At 35.8% G+C, this 17,236-nt stretch overlaps 1 protein-coding gene across 43 annotated transcripts in view; it reads left to right on the plus strand.

The window, feature by feature from the left end:
* PTPRK (protein tyrosine phosphatase receptor type K) overlaps window positions 1–17,236 on the plus strand; it is a 560,031-nt gene that overhangs the window by 438,680 nt on the left and 104,115 nt on the right. For all 43 annotated transcript variants that reach the window (XR_014803891.1, XM_084956833.1, XM_084956839.1 and 40 more), the window contains exons 9-12: window positions 71–180; window positions 4,284–4,485; window positions 6,466–6,571; window positions 16,445–16,718. Coding sequence is in view for 42 of the 43 variants with exons in the window: in XM_084956833.1 (XP_084812959.1) it covers window positions 71–180; window positions 4,284–4,485; window positions 6,466–6,571; window positions 16,445–16,718 (692 nt within the window). In the remaining variant the exon portion in view is untranslated. The remainder of the gene's footprint in view (window positions 1–70; window positions 181–4,283; window positions 4,486–6,465; window positions 6,572–16,444; window positions 16,719–17,236) is intronic.

Consider the following 17,236-nt stretch of genomic DNA (forward strand, 5'->3'; position numbering starts at 1 on the left):
CTAGCTTCATGTTTATTTTTTCTGTTTCTGCCATAAGGATCCTTATCACCAAAAATGTATTTATTTGTAGTGCCTGGCCCTGTACCAGTCAATTCTCTTCAAGGAACATCCTTTGAAAATAAGATCTTCTTGAACTGGAAAGAACCTTTGGATCCAAATGGAATCATCACTCAGTATGAGGTATTGGGAGAAAGAGGAAATTTATTGAAATACAGATTGAAGGGGAGAATAAAAGAAAAAAGAGGCAAATAATGGAAAAGAAGTAATTGACAGGGGATTAAAATCATTATTAGTTCTTCTCTGTTTTAGCTTATGAATTCCTTGATCCCTAAATTAAGTATCAAAACAAATATTGTATGGCACCTAGAGTCTTCAGATTCTTAAAATAAATGTTGATTTAGGGAAGCAGCATGGGCCTTGTCAAAGAGACTTACTGGTGGTTGTAAAGAACAAATTTTTGTAAAATTAGGAAACTCATATTTCTTGTTATGATATAGGGGAGGGATTGAGTGTCATTTGTTTCAGGGTTAGGGAGTAATACCTAGAGAGCAAAATATTTCATAAATCTGACTATTCTAGAGCTTCATCTCAACTTTGAATATATATCATTATCTTATATTAAATATAAGGAGCTGAAAAGAAGAAAAGATCATTTTACTTGCACAAATGTTCCTGGGTAGTCAGTGTTTATGATAGCATAAAATGCTTCCAGTTTTAGTGGCTGCAGAGTGCATCATAGGAATGGGAATCTATTAACATGCTTAAAATTTGTTATGTAACTTGAACAAGGAATAGAGTAATGTTAATTATAACAAACATTTCTTCAACACTTTCCATGTTTCTTTTTTTTAAATTGAAGTATAGTTAATTTACAATGTTGTATTATTTTCTGGTGTATAGAAAGGAGATTCAATTTTAAATATCTGTACATTCTTTTTCATATTCTTTTCTATTATGTCTTAATGACAGTGTATTGAATATAGTTCCCTGTGTTGTACAGTACAACCTTGTTGTTTATTTTATGTATCATAGTTTCTAAATTCCTAACTCCTAATTTATCCCTCCCCATCCCTTTCCACTTTGGTAACTATAAGTTTATTTTCTATGTCTGTGAGTCTATTTCTGTTTTGTAAATAAGTTCATTTGTGTGACATTTTAGATGTCACATATAAATGATTTTTGTCTTTTTCTGACTTACTTCACTTAGTATAATCCATGTTGCTGAAAATTGCATTAGTTCACTTTTTATGGCTGAGTAGTATTCCATTATGTATTTATTCCACATCTTCTTTGTCTATTCATCTGTTGATGGACATTTAGGTTGCCTCCATATCTTGGCTATTTTAAATAGTGCTGCTGTGAACATCAGGGTGCATATTCTTCTCAAATTAGAGTTTTCTTGAGATAAATACCCAGGAGTGGGATTTCTGGATCATATGAAAACTCTTTTTTCAGTTTTTTGAGTAACATCCATAATGTTTTACATTGTGGCTGCACTAATTAGCATTCCTACCAACAATGTAGGAAGGTCCCCTTTTCTCCACACCCTCTCCAACATTCATTGTTTGTAGACTTTTTGAGGATGGCCATTCTGACCAGTATAAGGTGATAGCCTCATTGTAGTTTTGATCTGCATTTCTCTAGTAATTAGCTATGATGAGCATCTTTTCATGTGCCTGTTGGCCCTCTATATGTCTTCTTTAGAGAAATATCTAGTTAGGTCTTCTGCCCAGTTTTTGATTTGGTTGTTTTATTGTTCTTATTGTTGAGTTTTATGAACTGTTTGTATTATGAAAATTAAGCCCTTGTCAGTCACATCATTTACAAATATTTATTTTAGTCCATATGTTGCTTTTAGTTTTGTTGATGGTTTCCTTTGCTATGCAAAAGTTTGTAAGTTTGATTAGCTCCCATTTGCCTTTTTTTTTTTTTTTTTTTTTGCTATTTCTTTGGGCCGATCCCACGGCATATGGAGGTTCCCAGGCTAGGGGTCGAATCGGAGCTGTAGCCACTGGCCTACGCCAGAGCCACAGTAACGCGGGATCTGAGCTGCGTCTGCAAACTACACCACAGCTCACAGCAACGCCGGATCTGAGCTGCGTCTGCAAACTACACCACAGCTCACAGCAACGCCGGATCGTTAACCCACTGAGCAAGGGCAGGGACTGAACCCGCAACCTCATGGTTCCTAGTCAGATTCGTTAACCACTGCGCCACAACGGGAACTCCCCCATTTGCCTATTTTTGCTTCAATTTCTGTTGATTTTGTTAGACTGACCTAAGAAATCTTTGGTACAATTTAGAGAATGTTTTGCCTTTGTTCTCTTTTAGGAGTTTTTATGGTGTTATGTCTTATATTTAAATCTTTAATCCATTTTGAGTTTAGTTTGTGTATGGTATGAGGGTGTGTTCTAACGTCTTTGATTTACAGGTGACTACCCAGCTTTCCCAATGAAACTTGCTTAAGAAACTGTCTTTCCTCCATTGTATATTCTTGCCCCTTTTGCCAAAGGTTAATTGACTGTAGATGCGGGGGTTTATTTCTGGGCTCTCTATTCTATTTCATTGATCCTTATGTCTGTTTTTGTGCCAGTACCATGCTGTTTTGATTACTGGAGCTCTGTAGTGTTGTCTGAGGTCCAGGAGAGTTATGTCTCCTGCTTTGTTTTTTTTCCTCAGAATTGCTTAGACAATATTTGGTCTTTATGGTTCCATATACATTTAAGGATTTATCCATTTTAGTTTTGTGAAAAATGTCATGGGTGATTTTTTTAGGGAACACATTAAATCTATAGATTGTTTTGGGTAGTATGGCCATTTTAATTGTATTAATTCTTCCAATCAAAGAGTAAGAGATATTTTTCCATTTCTTTGAATCATCTTCAGTTTCCTTCATTATTGTTTTATAATTCTTAGCATATAAGTCTTTTACTTCCTGGGTCAGGTTTATTCCTAAGTGTTTTAATTTTTTTGATGCAATTTTAAAAGGGATTTTTTAAAATTTTACTTTCCCTTTCTGATATTTCATTGTTAGCATAAAGAAATGTAGCAGATTTCTGTATGTTAATCTTGTATTCTGCTACATTGCTGAATTCGTTGATCAATTCTAGTAGTTTTTGTGTGGAGTCTTTAGGGTTTTCTATATGGAATATCAGGTCGTCTGCATATAATGACAATTTTACCTCTTTTCTTCCAGTTTCAATACCTTTTATTTCTTTTTCTTGTCTGATTTCTATGGCGAGGACTTCCAATACTGTACTGAAGGAAAGTGGTGAGAGTGGTCATCCTTGTTCCAGATTTTAGCTGAAAATCTTTCAGCTTTTCACCATTGAGTATTTTGTTGGCTCTGGGTTTGTAATAAATAGCTTTTATTATGTTGAAATATGTTCCTTTTGTACCCACTTTGGTACGAGTTTGTATTGTGAATGGATATTGAGTTTTATCAAATGATTTTCCTATATTTATTGAGATGGTCATATGGTTTTTATCTTTTCTTTTGTTGTGGTGCATCACATTGATTTGCATATGTTGAATCATCCTTGTGACCCTGGGATTAATCTAAGTTGATTATGGAATATGATGTTTCTTATGTGTTTGTTGGATTTTTGATAATATTTTGTTAAGAAGTTTTGCATCTATCTTTATCAAATATATTAGGCTATAATTTTATTTTTGGTAGTGTCTTTGTCTGGTTTTGGTATTGGGGTAATTATGGGTTCATAGAAGGACTTTGGGAGTGTTCCCTCCTCTTTGGTCTTTTGGAAGAGTTTGAGAAGGATTGTTATCAGTTCTTCTTTGTATGTTTTATACAATTCCCCATTGAATCTATCTGGTCCTGGACTTTTGTTTGCAGGGAATTTTTTTAATTACAGGTTTTTATTTCACTACTAATGCTTGGTCTGTTGAAATTACCTATTTCTTCTTGATTCAATTTTAGTGTGACTTTCTGTTTTATATGCATTATATTGTGTGTGATCATAATACTGTATATATTCATATTGAAGTGTATTTATCTTTTGATGGAATTAAATAGATGTTTATTGATCATCAGATATAGCTCTAATTTTATCTGTAGGTAGATAGATAGACAGATAGTTAGATAGCAGACAATAGATACAGAAAGATGGTGAAAAACCCTATCAAAATTAGAAGGAAAAGAAGTGAAAAAATATGATTCATTCCACACAGATTCCCTTGACTGATACCTTATTTAGAGAGGGTTTATTTAGAATGCATTATGACATATATTGGATGTGTAACAGGAAATATATTTTTTAAAACAGGTCAGTTACAGCAGCATAAGGTCATTTGATCCTGCAGTTCCAGTGGCTGGACCTCCCCAGACTGTATCAAATTTATGGAACAGTACACACCATGTCTTCATGCATCTCCATCCTGGAACCACCTACCAGTTTTTCATAAGAGCCAGCACAGTTAAAGGCTTTGGGCCAGCCACAGCCATCAATGTGACTACCAATATCTCAGGTATGTAAATGAATAAAGTGCAAACAGAATTGGGTTGTAACAGCATAAGCTAGAGAATCACATATACACTGAGTTTAAGGTAATCTATTGTTATTTATTTCTTGAGTCCAATAATTCTGTTCCTCGTCATTTTAAAAGCAATTTAAATAAAAGATAAATCAAGTTTTTGGAGGCATTACGCTTGACAGTATGATTTGTGTGTATGTATAATACACATATGATAGATAATATACACATATATAGTCATACACATATATGTATTACACATGTTCAATATCTGTTGCTTCTATTTCCCAAATAACTCTGAGAAAATTTCACTCTTGATTATGTCACTGTTTCTTCCTTTCCATCTGGACCACATTTTAAACCAATCATTGAAGTATCTTTCTAAGCAATATTCTTGCCTTTAGACTTAAACTTGCTTCAATGCCTTTTCTCTTGATCTTTGTACAGTATATATTTCTTTCTCGATTTTTTTCAAAATCTGATATATTATATCCAATATGATGAAATCCAAACATGCATTTGTGGCCCTTCATTTTATGGCTCCTCCCATCCTCCCCACTCCCACCCATGAATCCAAAGTTCCAGGCATAGAAAACTGCTTGTTGCTGTTAGAATACACTGAGTCCTTTTAGGTAATGATATCTTCAAATAACCTGTTTCCTATTTCTGGCATATTATTCCATGCATTCTCTTTCTGATGAGGTTTTACTCTTTTTTTTAAGCATTCAGCTCAAGCATTGCCTAAACCCTGAATTCTTCTGGGTTGCATCTTCCCAATTCCCGACACTGGGAATTTAGATAAGTGTGGTCCCTGGATCAACAGCACCAATATGATGTGAAAATGTACATAATCAGGCCCCTCCCCAGACCTACTGAATCAGAAACTGTAGAGGAGAGGGGCAGCAATCTGTGCTTTAAGAAGCCCTCCAGGTGCTTCTGATGTCACTAGTTTGAGAATCACTGCACTGGCTAATTAACTATCCCCTCTTTGGTTACTTAAATTTTGCTATAATTTTTATTGTTGTTGTTTATAAGACTCTCTCTCTGAATAAATGTGAATCCCTACTTTTAATTCTACAAATGTCAGAGACCACACTTCATTTGTTTTTATATTCATAGCACTTCTCATAAAATTTGACACATAATAAGTAATCAGTAAATGTTCAATGAATGAATGAATGAAATACTTTAAATTTTTTATTAGATGCAGTTTGTTCTCACTTTTTCTGATAATGCACACATTTCACTGGTCGTATACTCCCTTAAACATCTTTCTACATGGAAATAATCAAAAGCTGTTTGAGGCAGTTCACTCAGTTCAAGATTAGGAAGCCCCTTCACCCTTAAACCCTATCAAATAGTCTGAAAATGTCTTAGTTTCTTCTTTTCAAGAATCTGGCAACCAATGCACTAATTCATGGTGAATAGTAGCTGAAGTTTTCATTCTTATTCACCATGCTTCCCAGATTTGTTTCTATTGGGACCACAGTGGTGAAAGTGGTCCAGACCAATGCTGGGTCATTCCACCACCATTAGATCACAAAGCATCACCACCTCCCCCAGGCAGGTGCTTCTTCTGCCTTTTACCTTAGCTCCTGCCTTTTCTGTCTCCACATCTCCATGTGCAATCTCATAACCTCAACACCCCATAGCCTAAGCTGTTATCACCTTCGTCCCATCCCATCCATGCTGCTTTCAAGGTCTTGGGAAACTAAAAGTTAGAACTTCAGAAATTTTTCAGAGTGTGTTTCACAAGTTGCCAGATTATAATTTAAATTTCAACAGCAAATCTTGGCTTCATATCTTCTACTGCTTTAGATTCACAAAATTAACATTAGGTGGCATATGTTAAGGTACAGTTTAGATATTAAGTATTAAAATGATTTTTTTCCCTCAGTCAGGATCATTTTCTTGAACTATGATATATTCCTGTCCATTGACTAAAACTTGTTTTCCTCATAAATCATTTATCAGCTCCAACTTTACCTGACTATGAAGGAGTTGATGCCTCTCTCAATGAAACTGCTACCACAATAACTGTATTGTTGAGACCCGCACAGGCTAAAGGTGCACCTATCAGGTAAGAGGGGGGAAAATAATCGTCAAAGGGAAAAACAGCCAGTAGGAGAGATCTTTTCTATAATTGCTCAGCAGCCAATATAGTGGTTCATCTTTTAAGAGTCATTCATTTGACAATTACTATCAGACTGGTTTTAATTTTTCCTTTGTTTTTGTTTTTAGTTTGGTCAAACCTCTAGAGAGACTTTTAAGAGTAAAATTCTAAGGAGATTTTGAGATATTCATGAACGGAACCATTCACCTCTCTGCACTGTTTGATTTAAGAGCTTTGCTCTTTGATTTTTTTTCCTCTAGTCCCATTTCATTTCCTTCCCTCTGTTGGTATCTGTGGTATATGACTTTGAAGGTATTTGTCAGAAATGGAATGAGAAAATAACTCCTGTCCAATGCATTAAATCTGTTATGAATAATTTCATATGAGTGATTGAAAAATAGGAAGCTTTGAGGAAATAAAAGGAGAATAGTTAAAGTGAAGGCAGCTTATGTGACCTGTTAATTCCTAAATTACTGCTTATCAGGAATTCCATAGTAAATATTAAAATTCAATTTGCCATTTACTTTATCTCTCCAATATTAAAATCTCCCACATTATCCTCATCTTGCAGAAATTATAAGCCATTTATTTTCAGGGATTGAGTCAAATTATTCTAACAGTTTTAATTCCTGTGCATTTGTAACTAGATAACTATCCAAAGCTTAAGCAAACTTCCATTTGAAACCTATAGATTTTGTGGTTACTTTGGTTTTCATACTTCTGTTGAGAAATAAATTAAGGCACAGAAATCAGTGTAGGTATTTCATAATTGAGTCATCCCACATTGTTTATACATTAATTAAAATAAAGTTAATCTTTGTTCTATATGCATTAAATGAATACATTTGACCTTATGAGGACATATTAACTATTTAAATAATCCTATATGACTGGAAATGAAATATTTTTAATTTAAAAAACTTGATAAAAGAACTTGAATCCATAAAGGAAACTCATGTCATGTCTGGCTAAAAATCACAGTACTACTGCACCAGAGAAAAGGAGATGACTAAATATACTTGTAATACAAATACTTGTGAAGCACTGGCTATTTGAAAATGAAAAGTATATAGTTCTATTCATGAATCAGTGATCTGTGAGTGAGTCTGATTGCTGATCCAAAAGAGGAAATAGCTGCATGCAACGTTTTTCCTATTGACAAATAATCAAGCTCATTCACATGTTCCTACCTGTGATAAAATTTACTTTGTAGTTGTTCACTTCAGCTATTGTTGTTTAAATGAGCTACCTGGTACTTGCATTTATCTTTTAAGAGTTAGATATTTGAGTGAACTCAGCCTCACTTAATGTTAGTTGCACATGCAGTTTATTATTATGGCACAATAATGCTACATAATGTAACTTACACTCTTTATTAATTAAATCCATTCATTACGCAAACGTTAACTGACCATGTATTTTGTGCTAGGCACTGTATTAAACATTGTAAATCAAATATAAAAAGATTGTTACAAAACATAGACCTTTACCCAGATTTGTCATGGACAGAGGGGTCTGCAGCCTTGTAAATCCTTTGCTCATTGTTGGTGTTCATGAACTTTGTTGAATAAGTGAGTATATTATCGCTAACATGTTTTTAAATCTAAAGTCTTCTTTGATTTTATTTACAATTACCACAAAATTTCTAATTTGTAAGAATACTAGAAGAAATAAATGAGATTATAAACAAATAAAAAGCATTTTAAAAGAATGCTACTCCTAAGAAAATAAAATCTGTTTTCCAACTGATATCCTAATCCCAACTTGTCCATCTTTTGTTTTTGATTGATGACCTGCCTGGCTTTCTGGGCTCACCCATAGTGGGGGCCAGGTGGCAGGACCAGACTGGTCTAGTCAGGCAATTAGGCTTCAGATGAGCCCTGCCTCTTTTGATTGTTTGAATCCTTCACTTACGTAGTCTTGTCTTCTTTTCTCTGACCACATTCCTACCTTTGATATTGCTGCCAATAACTGGAGCCTGACCTTGAGGCTCATCTTGTCCAGTGCTCAAATTTCTTTAGAAATAAGGACCCAATTTGATGTCATCAGTGTTCATAGCACTGTATTTATGGTCTGGTACTTCAAATCTTTGATTGGATTCTCATCACTTCCTTCAGATTCTTGAAACTGTTTGACTTTCTATCCAATATCTTTATGTCAGTCTATCAGAATCCCTTCTGTGCTAATGCATGTTGCCATTCCACTTTGTCTGTGGTCCGTCTACTCCCCTCTGGATAAAAGCCAGACCTGTTTACCATGTAGCTAAACCCCCTCAGAGCATCCATCTGTTAGCTTTGTCTGCTCTCACAGACCCTAAATACTAGGTTCTATCTTTCCCTACTTTACAGTATTACTAGCTTCTGTCAGACTGCATTTTACCATCGATTCATCCCAACTCCAGTAGAAATAGAAATCGTTCTCCTCTGATCTTCCTAATATCAAACAGATTGCAATTTCCAAAGCCTCTGCTATAGCACATAGGAAATCCTTGTTACATAGAATTTATACATTTAGTGCAGTTTAGTTTTACTAAGAAAATTAAAATTACCAATGGTTTCTGTATAAACTTATTGATTTCATAACATTCCATATGTGCCAGAAACTGAGCTGGATACTTGAAATAGAAATCACATAAGGCGATTTAATATGTACCCTCGAGTGGAAGTGGTAGTCTCATAAATCAATGAATAATAACAGGGCAGTACAATAAGTGAAGTGACAGAAGCTAGAAAACCTGGTGCTGGAGCTGCGTTTTGAAGGAGAAGTAGAAATGAGCTTAGCCCAGGGTTACTTTGGAGAGAGGGGAGAGGTTGCTCAGAAGAGAAAGGACATTGAGCCTTTCATATGATTTCAAAGGGAAGGTTTGAATATGTGACACTATGTAGTGCATTCCAGAACTGCAGGTAGTTCAGGTCATTGAGAAGCATGTGTGTGTGGGAGAAACAACAGGAGCCAAGGTTAGAGAAATGAGGGGCCAGAGCCAGAGGATGTTCAGTGCCCGTCTAGAAACTGAAAGTGGCCACAGAAGGATTTTAAGTGGAAATTATCTTGAGCAATTGTACATTCTTAGAAAGAGCACTCTGATAGAAATATAGAGGATGAACTGGGGGTAAACCAAACTGAAGGCAGAATGGTCCCCATGAGAAGAGCTACTGGACTACACTAAGACAGTGGATATGCAGGTGGCGCTACGCCTCCCATACAGGGTTTTACATGTGTAGGATATATAAAGCTTGGTGAGAAGAGGAATTTGATGGAATGGAGACTTTGGGTTGGAGATGATGGTAGCTTTTATTCTAGAAGCGGTAGCAGAGCAAAAAGTCATCTAAGAATTCAAGACAGTGGTGGATGTTTTTTGAGGTTTATAAATAACAGCAAATATTTGTATTATTTTATTTGATTGCTATCCCACATCAAACGAAAGGCTTGCTCTCTCTTTGGAATGAGTAATTTTGTGTGTTATAAATTATTATATATTAATATACAATATTTTGATGTGTTTTCCTGTCTTACCAATATTTTAACCAAGCTTTCTTTCTAAGGTGTCATGATGTACAGAGAATAAATAAGGTACACTCCAGTGAAAAATCCTGTTCTAAATAAATGCAGCGCTCAGTATCACCAACCACTTTGTTCTTCAGTATTCATTAAACTGTGTTTTACGCTAATGTAAAACATGTGCAGTGCAGTTCTGGCAAGTGTGGTTCTTTGACAGAATTAGTTTTTGAATATATACTCATTCTAAAGGTTGCAAGTTGCTGCCTGACTTAACCAGACCTTTGAATCCCCTTACCAATTTTTCAAGAGCTATCCTTATAACTGTCCTCAATTTGACAATCATTACTATGATTTAAAGTGAATATTACCCCCATTTGGAATCAGTTCCCTAGAACGCATAATATCTTTTCTTCTTTTCTAAAACATTTTATAGTCTTCTTAAATGAATTGAAATTCTAACCAGACTTGATATAACTATAAATTAGAATGCGTAGAATGTCCCATGTATTAAAAGATTGGCCCAGTGTAGCTGTTTTCAAAGAGTGAAAATAGCAGCAGAATATTGCAAAAATAAAGAGGAGCATTCCTCAGTGGGAAACTCAGTTTATTGTAAGGTGTAGTAAATGAATGTGCGTTTTATGACAGATTTTCCAAATGTAAGTTCTACCTATTTTAAGCTGGCAGGAAGCTACCCATTCTAGAATACAACTAAATGTTTACTTTGCAGGTAAAACTAATTTTGCATTTTAAAATATTATGTACCATATATTTTTAGTTAGGTAATTAGGATATAGTCATGAAATGCAGTCAACACCATCATTTCTTCCTTAGTTCTATTAGGAAAAGAAATTGTTTGATGCTCAGTGACCATTTAACAAAAGTACAGATCAGAGCATAGAACTCAGTTTAGTTGGAGTTTCAAACCTTGTATGTTGGAGTTATTCCCTGAGTCAGTTGGCACATATACACAATTTGAAATATTAGGACCCCTATCCTCATCCATCTGGAGACTATTCCATTTCATCCCAGAAATTTAAAGAGATCAGATGGTAACACCTGATTTTTTTCTAACCCCTGTCATGAAACAGAATTTACCTGGATTCTGGATAAAAATGCTTTGAAATTTAAACAAAGATAGAAATAATCCTTTTGCCCCATTGTATGGGACACAGGTCATATGGTCCAAGTAAAATCAAATAGATGCTCTTTTCATGTTTATTCAACAGAATCATAGTAGGTAGAATTTTCCTTCTAACAGAAACCATGAGATGTGCCCTTTGTGTTGAATCTTCTTTCCAGCCTTTAGAGGACTGCAGCCTCAGCCAACAACTGGATTGTGACCTCGAGAAACTCTGAGTCAGAACATCTAGCTGAGCCACTCCCAAATTCCCGAGCCACAGAAACTGCGATAATAAATGTTTGTTGTTTTGAGCCACTGAGTTTGGTGGTGATTTGTTGTGCAGTAGGAGGTAACTAATATAAGCCTCCGCACAGCTGAAACCTTCCCTTCCTTCAGGTTTCTGCTTAAAGGGCACATAGGACTTTCTTGACCACTGCTTATAAAATAGAACTCTTCATTCCTCTCATTCCATCTGCCCTGTCCTGATGTATTTTTTCTTTAGAGCACTTATCCCTTCTTCACCTGTGTGTGTTTAAACATTTATTTGTTTTATTTATATTTCCCTTGTACAATGTAAGCTTCATGAGAAAAGAGACTATTCCTACTATGTCCATGATTATAACCTCAGAACTTAAAAGTAGAACAAAGCTGGAGCTCCCATTGTGGTGCAGTGGAAATGAATCCAACTAGTATCCATGAGGATGAGGGTTCGATCCCTGACCTCACTCAATAGGTTAAGGATCCAGCTTTGCCGTGAGCTGTGGTGTAGGTCACAGATGCAGCTTGGATCCCATGTTGCTGTGGCTGTGCTGTAGACCAGCAGCTGAAGCCCTGATTCAACCTGTAGCCTGGGAATTTCCATAAAAGATGCGGCCCTTAAAAAAACAAAAACAAAACAAAACAAAAACAACAACAGGGCTATTATATATATAATAGATATTACATATTATGCGTATACTACTGTATATATAGTAGTATAATACCAGATGATATTTGTAATGTAGCATGCTAATGATAAAAGCAGTAAATATTGTAAGACAGTGGTTCTTGGCCTTTTTTCCACTCCAGATTTCCTGAGGGATACTGCTCATGGTTCATGTCAGTACATTTGTGGCATTATGATTTGTGGGTAGATTAAGGACTGCATTGAAAAGGCATCCCACGTGACTCTAAGTTGTACTCGTACTCCATCCTTCAGTTATCTCCACCTCAAGAAATCACCTCCATAGGCTTTAGAAGACAGTAATTCCTGAGTGAATTAGTCTGAGAAGGCTTCTTGGCAAAAGTAGAAAAGCTGGGAAAGGAGAACGGTGGAAACTCTTTGACAGTATGCCTGGGATGTTTAGGTAACAATAGTCATACAAGTTTGAAATGGAAAATATATATTAGGAGGTAGGGCAAGAATGGAGATATATGGATGTGGTAAGATGTAAACCTCAGTGTAATGAGCATAGATTTTTGACATGGGGAGAGCATCACAAAATAATTTTGACAAAGTGGGATGTTGGAGAAGAGCGGTTAGGCCAAAAGCGGTGTTTTAGGAAAATATCAGCAGTGCTCAAAAAGATTCTCTGTTGCATTCTCTATGAACATTTGGTGATATCTAGAGAATACTAAAAAAATAATTTATGGAATGAATAGATAGATAGGTAGGTGCCTAGATTTCATGAAGGAAAAACTGGAGGCAAGAAAACTAGACCGGTGATATGAACATAAAGTTATAAATACTTCCCTAATGATGGAGCAGTGGGGATGAAAAAAAAAATAAAGGGATATTACAAGGGATATAGAACAAGGTTAAAAATAAAAATTTTTAAAGTTAATGCCAGCATCTTGAGCTTTGTTGATTCAGAAACTGGTAGTTCTTACAGAAATAGAGAAGTCATGAGATTCCTGGCTTGTATGTTGAAGGAGTTAAGAAGTGAAGAGAGGGAAAGCAGGACATGGTGGTAATTAAACCTTTACTCTTAATTATCAAAATGTTGGCATTGAGGCAGTAGAGCAATGGTGGCTGGTGAGATCTTGGGAAGTCTGCTGATAAGAGGAAGTGCAAAACATTGGCCTTAGGGCATTTCTCCTGAAGCTTTAAGGAAACATTTTAAATAAAAAATGAGGAAGTATACAATTGTGTAATTTGTTATTTGCCATCACCAAGAAGTCGTACAGACTAAAACGCAAACTTGATTCACAGAAGGGTTTCCTTAATAATGGGTCAAAAAAGTCCGTGGCAGGCTGTTATAGGTAATTTGAGGTCATCTCCAACATTTTTAAGCATTAGCTCAGAAAGAATATCTACCATGTCTATCATGTAATTGCTTTGAGCTAATGGAAAAATCCTTGTGTGTATTTTCTAACAGTCTTATAACTGAAGGGAAATCGTATGATGAGAACTCATCATTTCGCCTCCTAAAAAATTTAAAGTGACCATATTACCACTGTTCAGTCAAATTAAGTCATAGTATGGTGAAGTCATTTTTAGTTTTCAACAAAGATATCATATTTTGAGTGTTGAGTAAAGATTCATGATGCTAGTATATTGATTTTAACTTAATTATAGAAATATTTTAAAAATTTAATTAAAAGGAATAGGGAAATGTGAAATAAAACCATTCAGGTGCCTTAGGAATATGTTAAATTGCTAGAGACTGAACTCAAATAATATTTAGATCAAGCTAGAGTTAAGTACCATTAGGTAATTAGACACCAGAAGGATGAAAGAGCACAGGCGCATTTCATGTAATCATTCAAAGCACTTCTAATTTGATTTCTCATTCCTTACTTTCTGCCCTTTAATTAATTTGTATTGATAAATAAGAAAGTAGCAGGGAAAAAACAACTCTAGAAAAATGAGGAATATGTGGTTAAAGAACATCCTGCCCAGACAAATTGAGCAATGAAGATAAGATAATTTCTTTTTAAAATGAACTCTGTAAATTTTTGTTTGGGACACCATCTCAACTTTGATGAGATCTTTCCCCGAGAGCAGATTGTACCTTTTCTTCCTTTATTCTTCTCTAACGTGGGCAGTTTGCGTTGCTCTCAATAGATCTGAAGAGACAAGCTGTCTTATGTGAAGTTCCTTAATTTGCAATGTACAGCCTATGTCAATTTAATAGAATTAGTTAAGACTGAATGTTCGCTAGATAGTCTGGATTTTTCTAGAAATATGGGATAATAACAAAGAATTTCTTTTTAATGATTAGGTTAAATGATTAACAGGGAATGAGTAATGAGCATTATTGCCCATTAGAGTGAGAATATAAGGTTAGATTTATTTGGGGGAGTGTGACATGTACAAGTTTATCTACATACATGTATGTAACCACAGGATGTGCACATATATAACATACAAATATGGATTCTAGATTGAAAATAACCAGAAAAAGAAAAAACTAGGTTTGCTTAATATAGCGTATGTCAGCTATGATCTCACTTTTTTTCTCTCTCTCCAAGGGCTATACTTGTGTATTTCCTGTATTTTAAAATTGACAAGTGTCTGCTCTACAGACCCTCAGAGAGCATATATCTTGTCAATAGCATTCCTAGGAGCTTAGAGACCCAACTTGGCAGAGGTGTAGAGAATGATACAGTACATATAATTTCAAATGATATAGAAATATGCCTTAGTTACTTGCCCAAATCTTAATTTCTGACATTAGTATAATTTCTGTCTTATTTCTAAAGGGAAAGAGATGGATACCAATCTACTAATTTCATAGCAATATTTTAATAGAAAATAAGAACTTAATTACGAAGAAAAGGAAATATTTAATTTATAAAGCTCCTTTCAATCTATTCAAGTTTTCTGTTTTCAGGTATAACAGAGTATATATTAAGTTAGACTTTTATACTAGATTCTAAACCAGTATAAAATTTAATGTTTAATTGTCTCAAATGCAAATTCAATCTCTCTCCTCTATTTTTATAGAAGTTAAAAAAAATATTCTGTTGCTGCTGGAGATGCATTGAATAGCAGCTGTTTTCTCTATATAAATGAGCATATTTGCCTGGAAATTCAAGATTCAAACACACAGCCCTATACACAGCTTTTATTTATTTTTTTAGGGCCACGCCTACTGGAGCCTTAACCCACCTAGAGGGGCCAGGGATCAAACCTGTGTCCTCATGAATACTAGTCAGGTTCATTACCGCTGAACCACAACAGGAACTCCACAGCTTATTTACATTCAGTTTATATGCGGCCACAATGCGTTTTCTCCTCCTGTCAAGAATTTAAAAACATATTTCTTTGAAGTTCATTATATATATAATATACATAACTTAAATGTTAATTTTCTCAGGTGTACATTACTTTAAAAAAGTTTACCTAAAGAATGTCCTACAAAGAAAGAATATTATTAATATACCAGTTTCAGAAATAGATTAAAAACTTAATTAGTGATCAGGCAGATCTTTATTGTAAAGTTTCATTATTTTTCTCTCTCCTCTGTAAAATTCTAGCTACTAAAAAAGAAAAAAAAAGTTTTAAGTCTTTTAAGAAAGGTATTGGAAGGCTTAGGTTTGAGCTTTAATAGGCCAAATGCCATCTGTTTCTACAATTTGTAACATTTTATTATTAACAACTCTAGAAGAAGGAGACAGTCTATTTCGGTGGCGAGGACAGATTTCTGTCCATCTGTGCCCAAATTGCGGCATGTCACTTGTGCTTTAGATCTGCGTCGCTCAGAGCCAGTGTTGATGCCATGGCAAGGTCAAGAGGTGGAGAAGCCTGTCAGCACATTCTGTCTCTAATGCGATGACAACCACAAACTGGCGCTGCAAGCCCAGCCCCGAGGCAGTCATTCTGTTGGGCCTTGGAGCTGGGCCTCCTGCACTATCATTTCAGAGGAAAATGTTAGCTTTAAACATTTAAAAATATCACCCAGAGAACTTAATCTATGATGTGTCTCTGGTTAATGTCAGGTTTCTTACCAGGGTGGCTCCTCTCTCCACATTTGAAAATGTGGAGAGTTCTATGGTGATTTTTTTCTTACTTTTTTATCAGGGCCTTAGGAATTACCTTGGGGTTAGGGAGAAGCAGAATCCATGTGAAATTCTATTTTGTTGCAATAGCTTGAAAATCTGAAGTCAGGCGGTTTAGACTGGCTTTAAAGACTGGAATGCTGCGTGTTGCTATGAAATACCCTGTTCCCTTTTTGAGAAATCTCAGGGTCTAGAATCTCTAAATGTGTGATTTTTTTTTTTTCTTTTTTTCCCAAAAGTGCCTATCAGATTGTTGTAGAGGAACTGCACCCTCACCGAACCAAGAGGGAAGCCGGGGCCATGGAATGCTACCAGGTTCCTGTCACGTACCAAAATGCCATGAGCGGGGGGGCGCCGTACTACTTCGCTGCGGAACTACCCCCAGGGAATCTTCCCGAACCTGCCCCATTCACAGTGGGCGATAACAGGACCTATCAGGGCTTTTGGAACCCCCCTTTGGCTCCACGCAAAGGATACAACATCTATTTCCAGGCGATGAGTAGTGTGGAGAAGGTGAGCTCCCTCCAAGATTTTGCTTTTTCACTGCCCTGAGCAAAAGCTGCAGTCGAATGTTATAAATACTCAGTAACATTTGTCAGGGGGAAAAAGAAAGAAAGAAAAAAAAATCAGTGTGTAGGGGGTGTTGTTTCTGTTCCCAGCAGCATGCACAGTTTTGGGCCTACTGTATGTAGGGCTGCGGCTCAATGCCAGTTACATCGGCCAGGATTCCTGTTTCCTAGTAACTGCTTCTCCTTGAGCCCACTTCAGGAAAGCCCACAAGAGCAATTGTTAGTAAAATGATTTGCAAAGGTGGGTATGCTGCTGCCGGGACTCCAGTCCCAGCAAACACGGGCCATTGTTCTGTCTTCTTTGCTCAGTGGTGGCACACTTGAGAAGATTAAATTTACTGCAGGATAAACAGAATGCGTGTTCCACAGCAGGCTAATGAACCCTTGTAGACTTTTCGGGGGGTACAAGCCAAATAGTAAATAACGAGTAACAATCCTCTGATTACAAGGTAATAGGGCGCC

Source organism: Sus scrofa, chromosome 1 (assembly GCF_054392235.1).
Source record: "Sus scrofa isolate SSC_HxYL_T2T_F1_AM1 chromosome 1, Sscrofa_HxYL_maternal_Yorkshire_Landrace_v2.0, whole genome shotgun sequence".
NCBI classification, from domain to species: Eukaryota; Metazoa; Chordata; class Mammalia; order Artiodactyla; family Suidae; genus Sus; species Sus scrofa.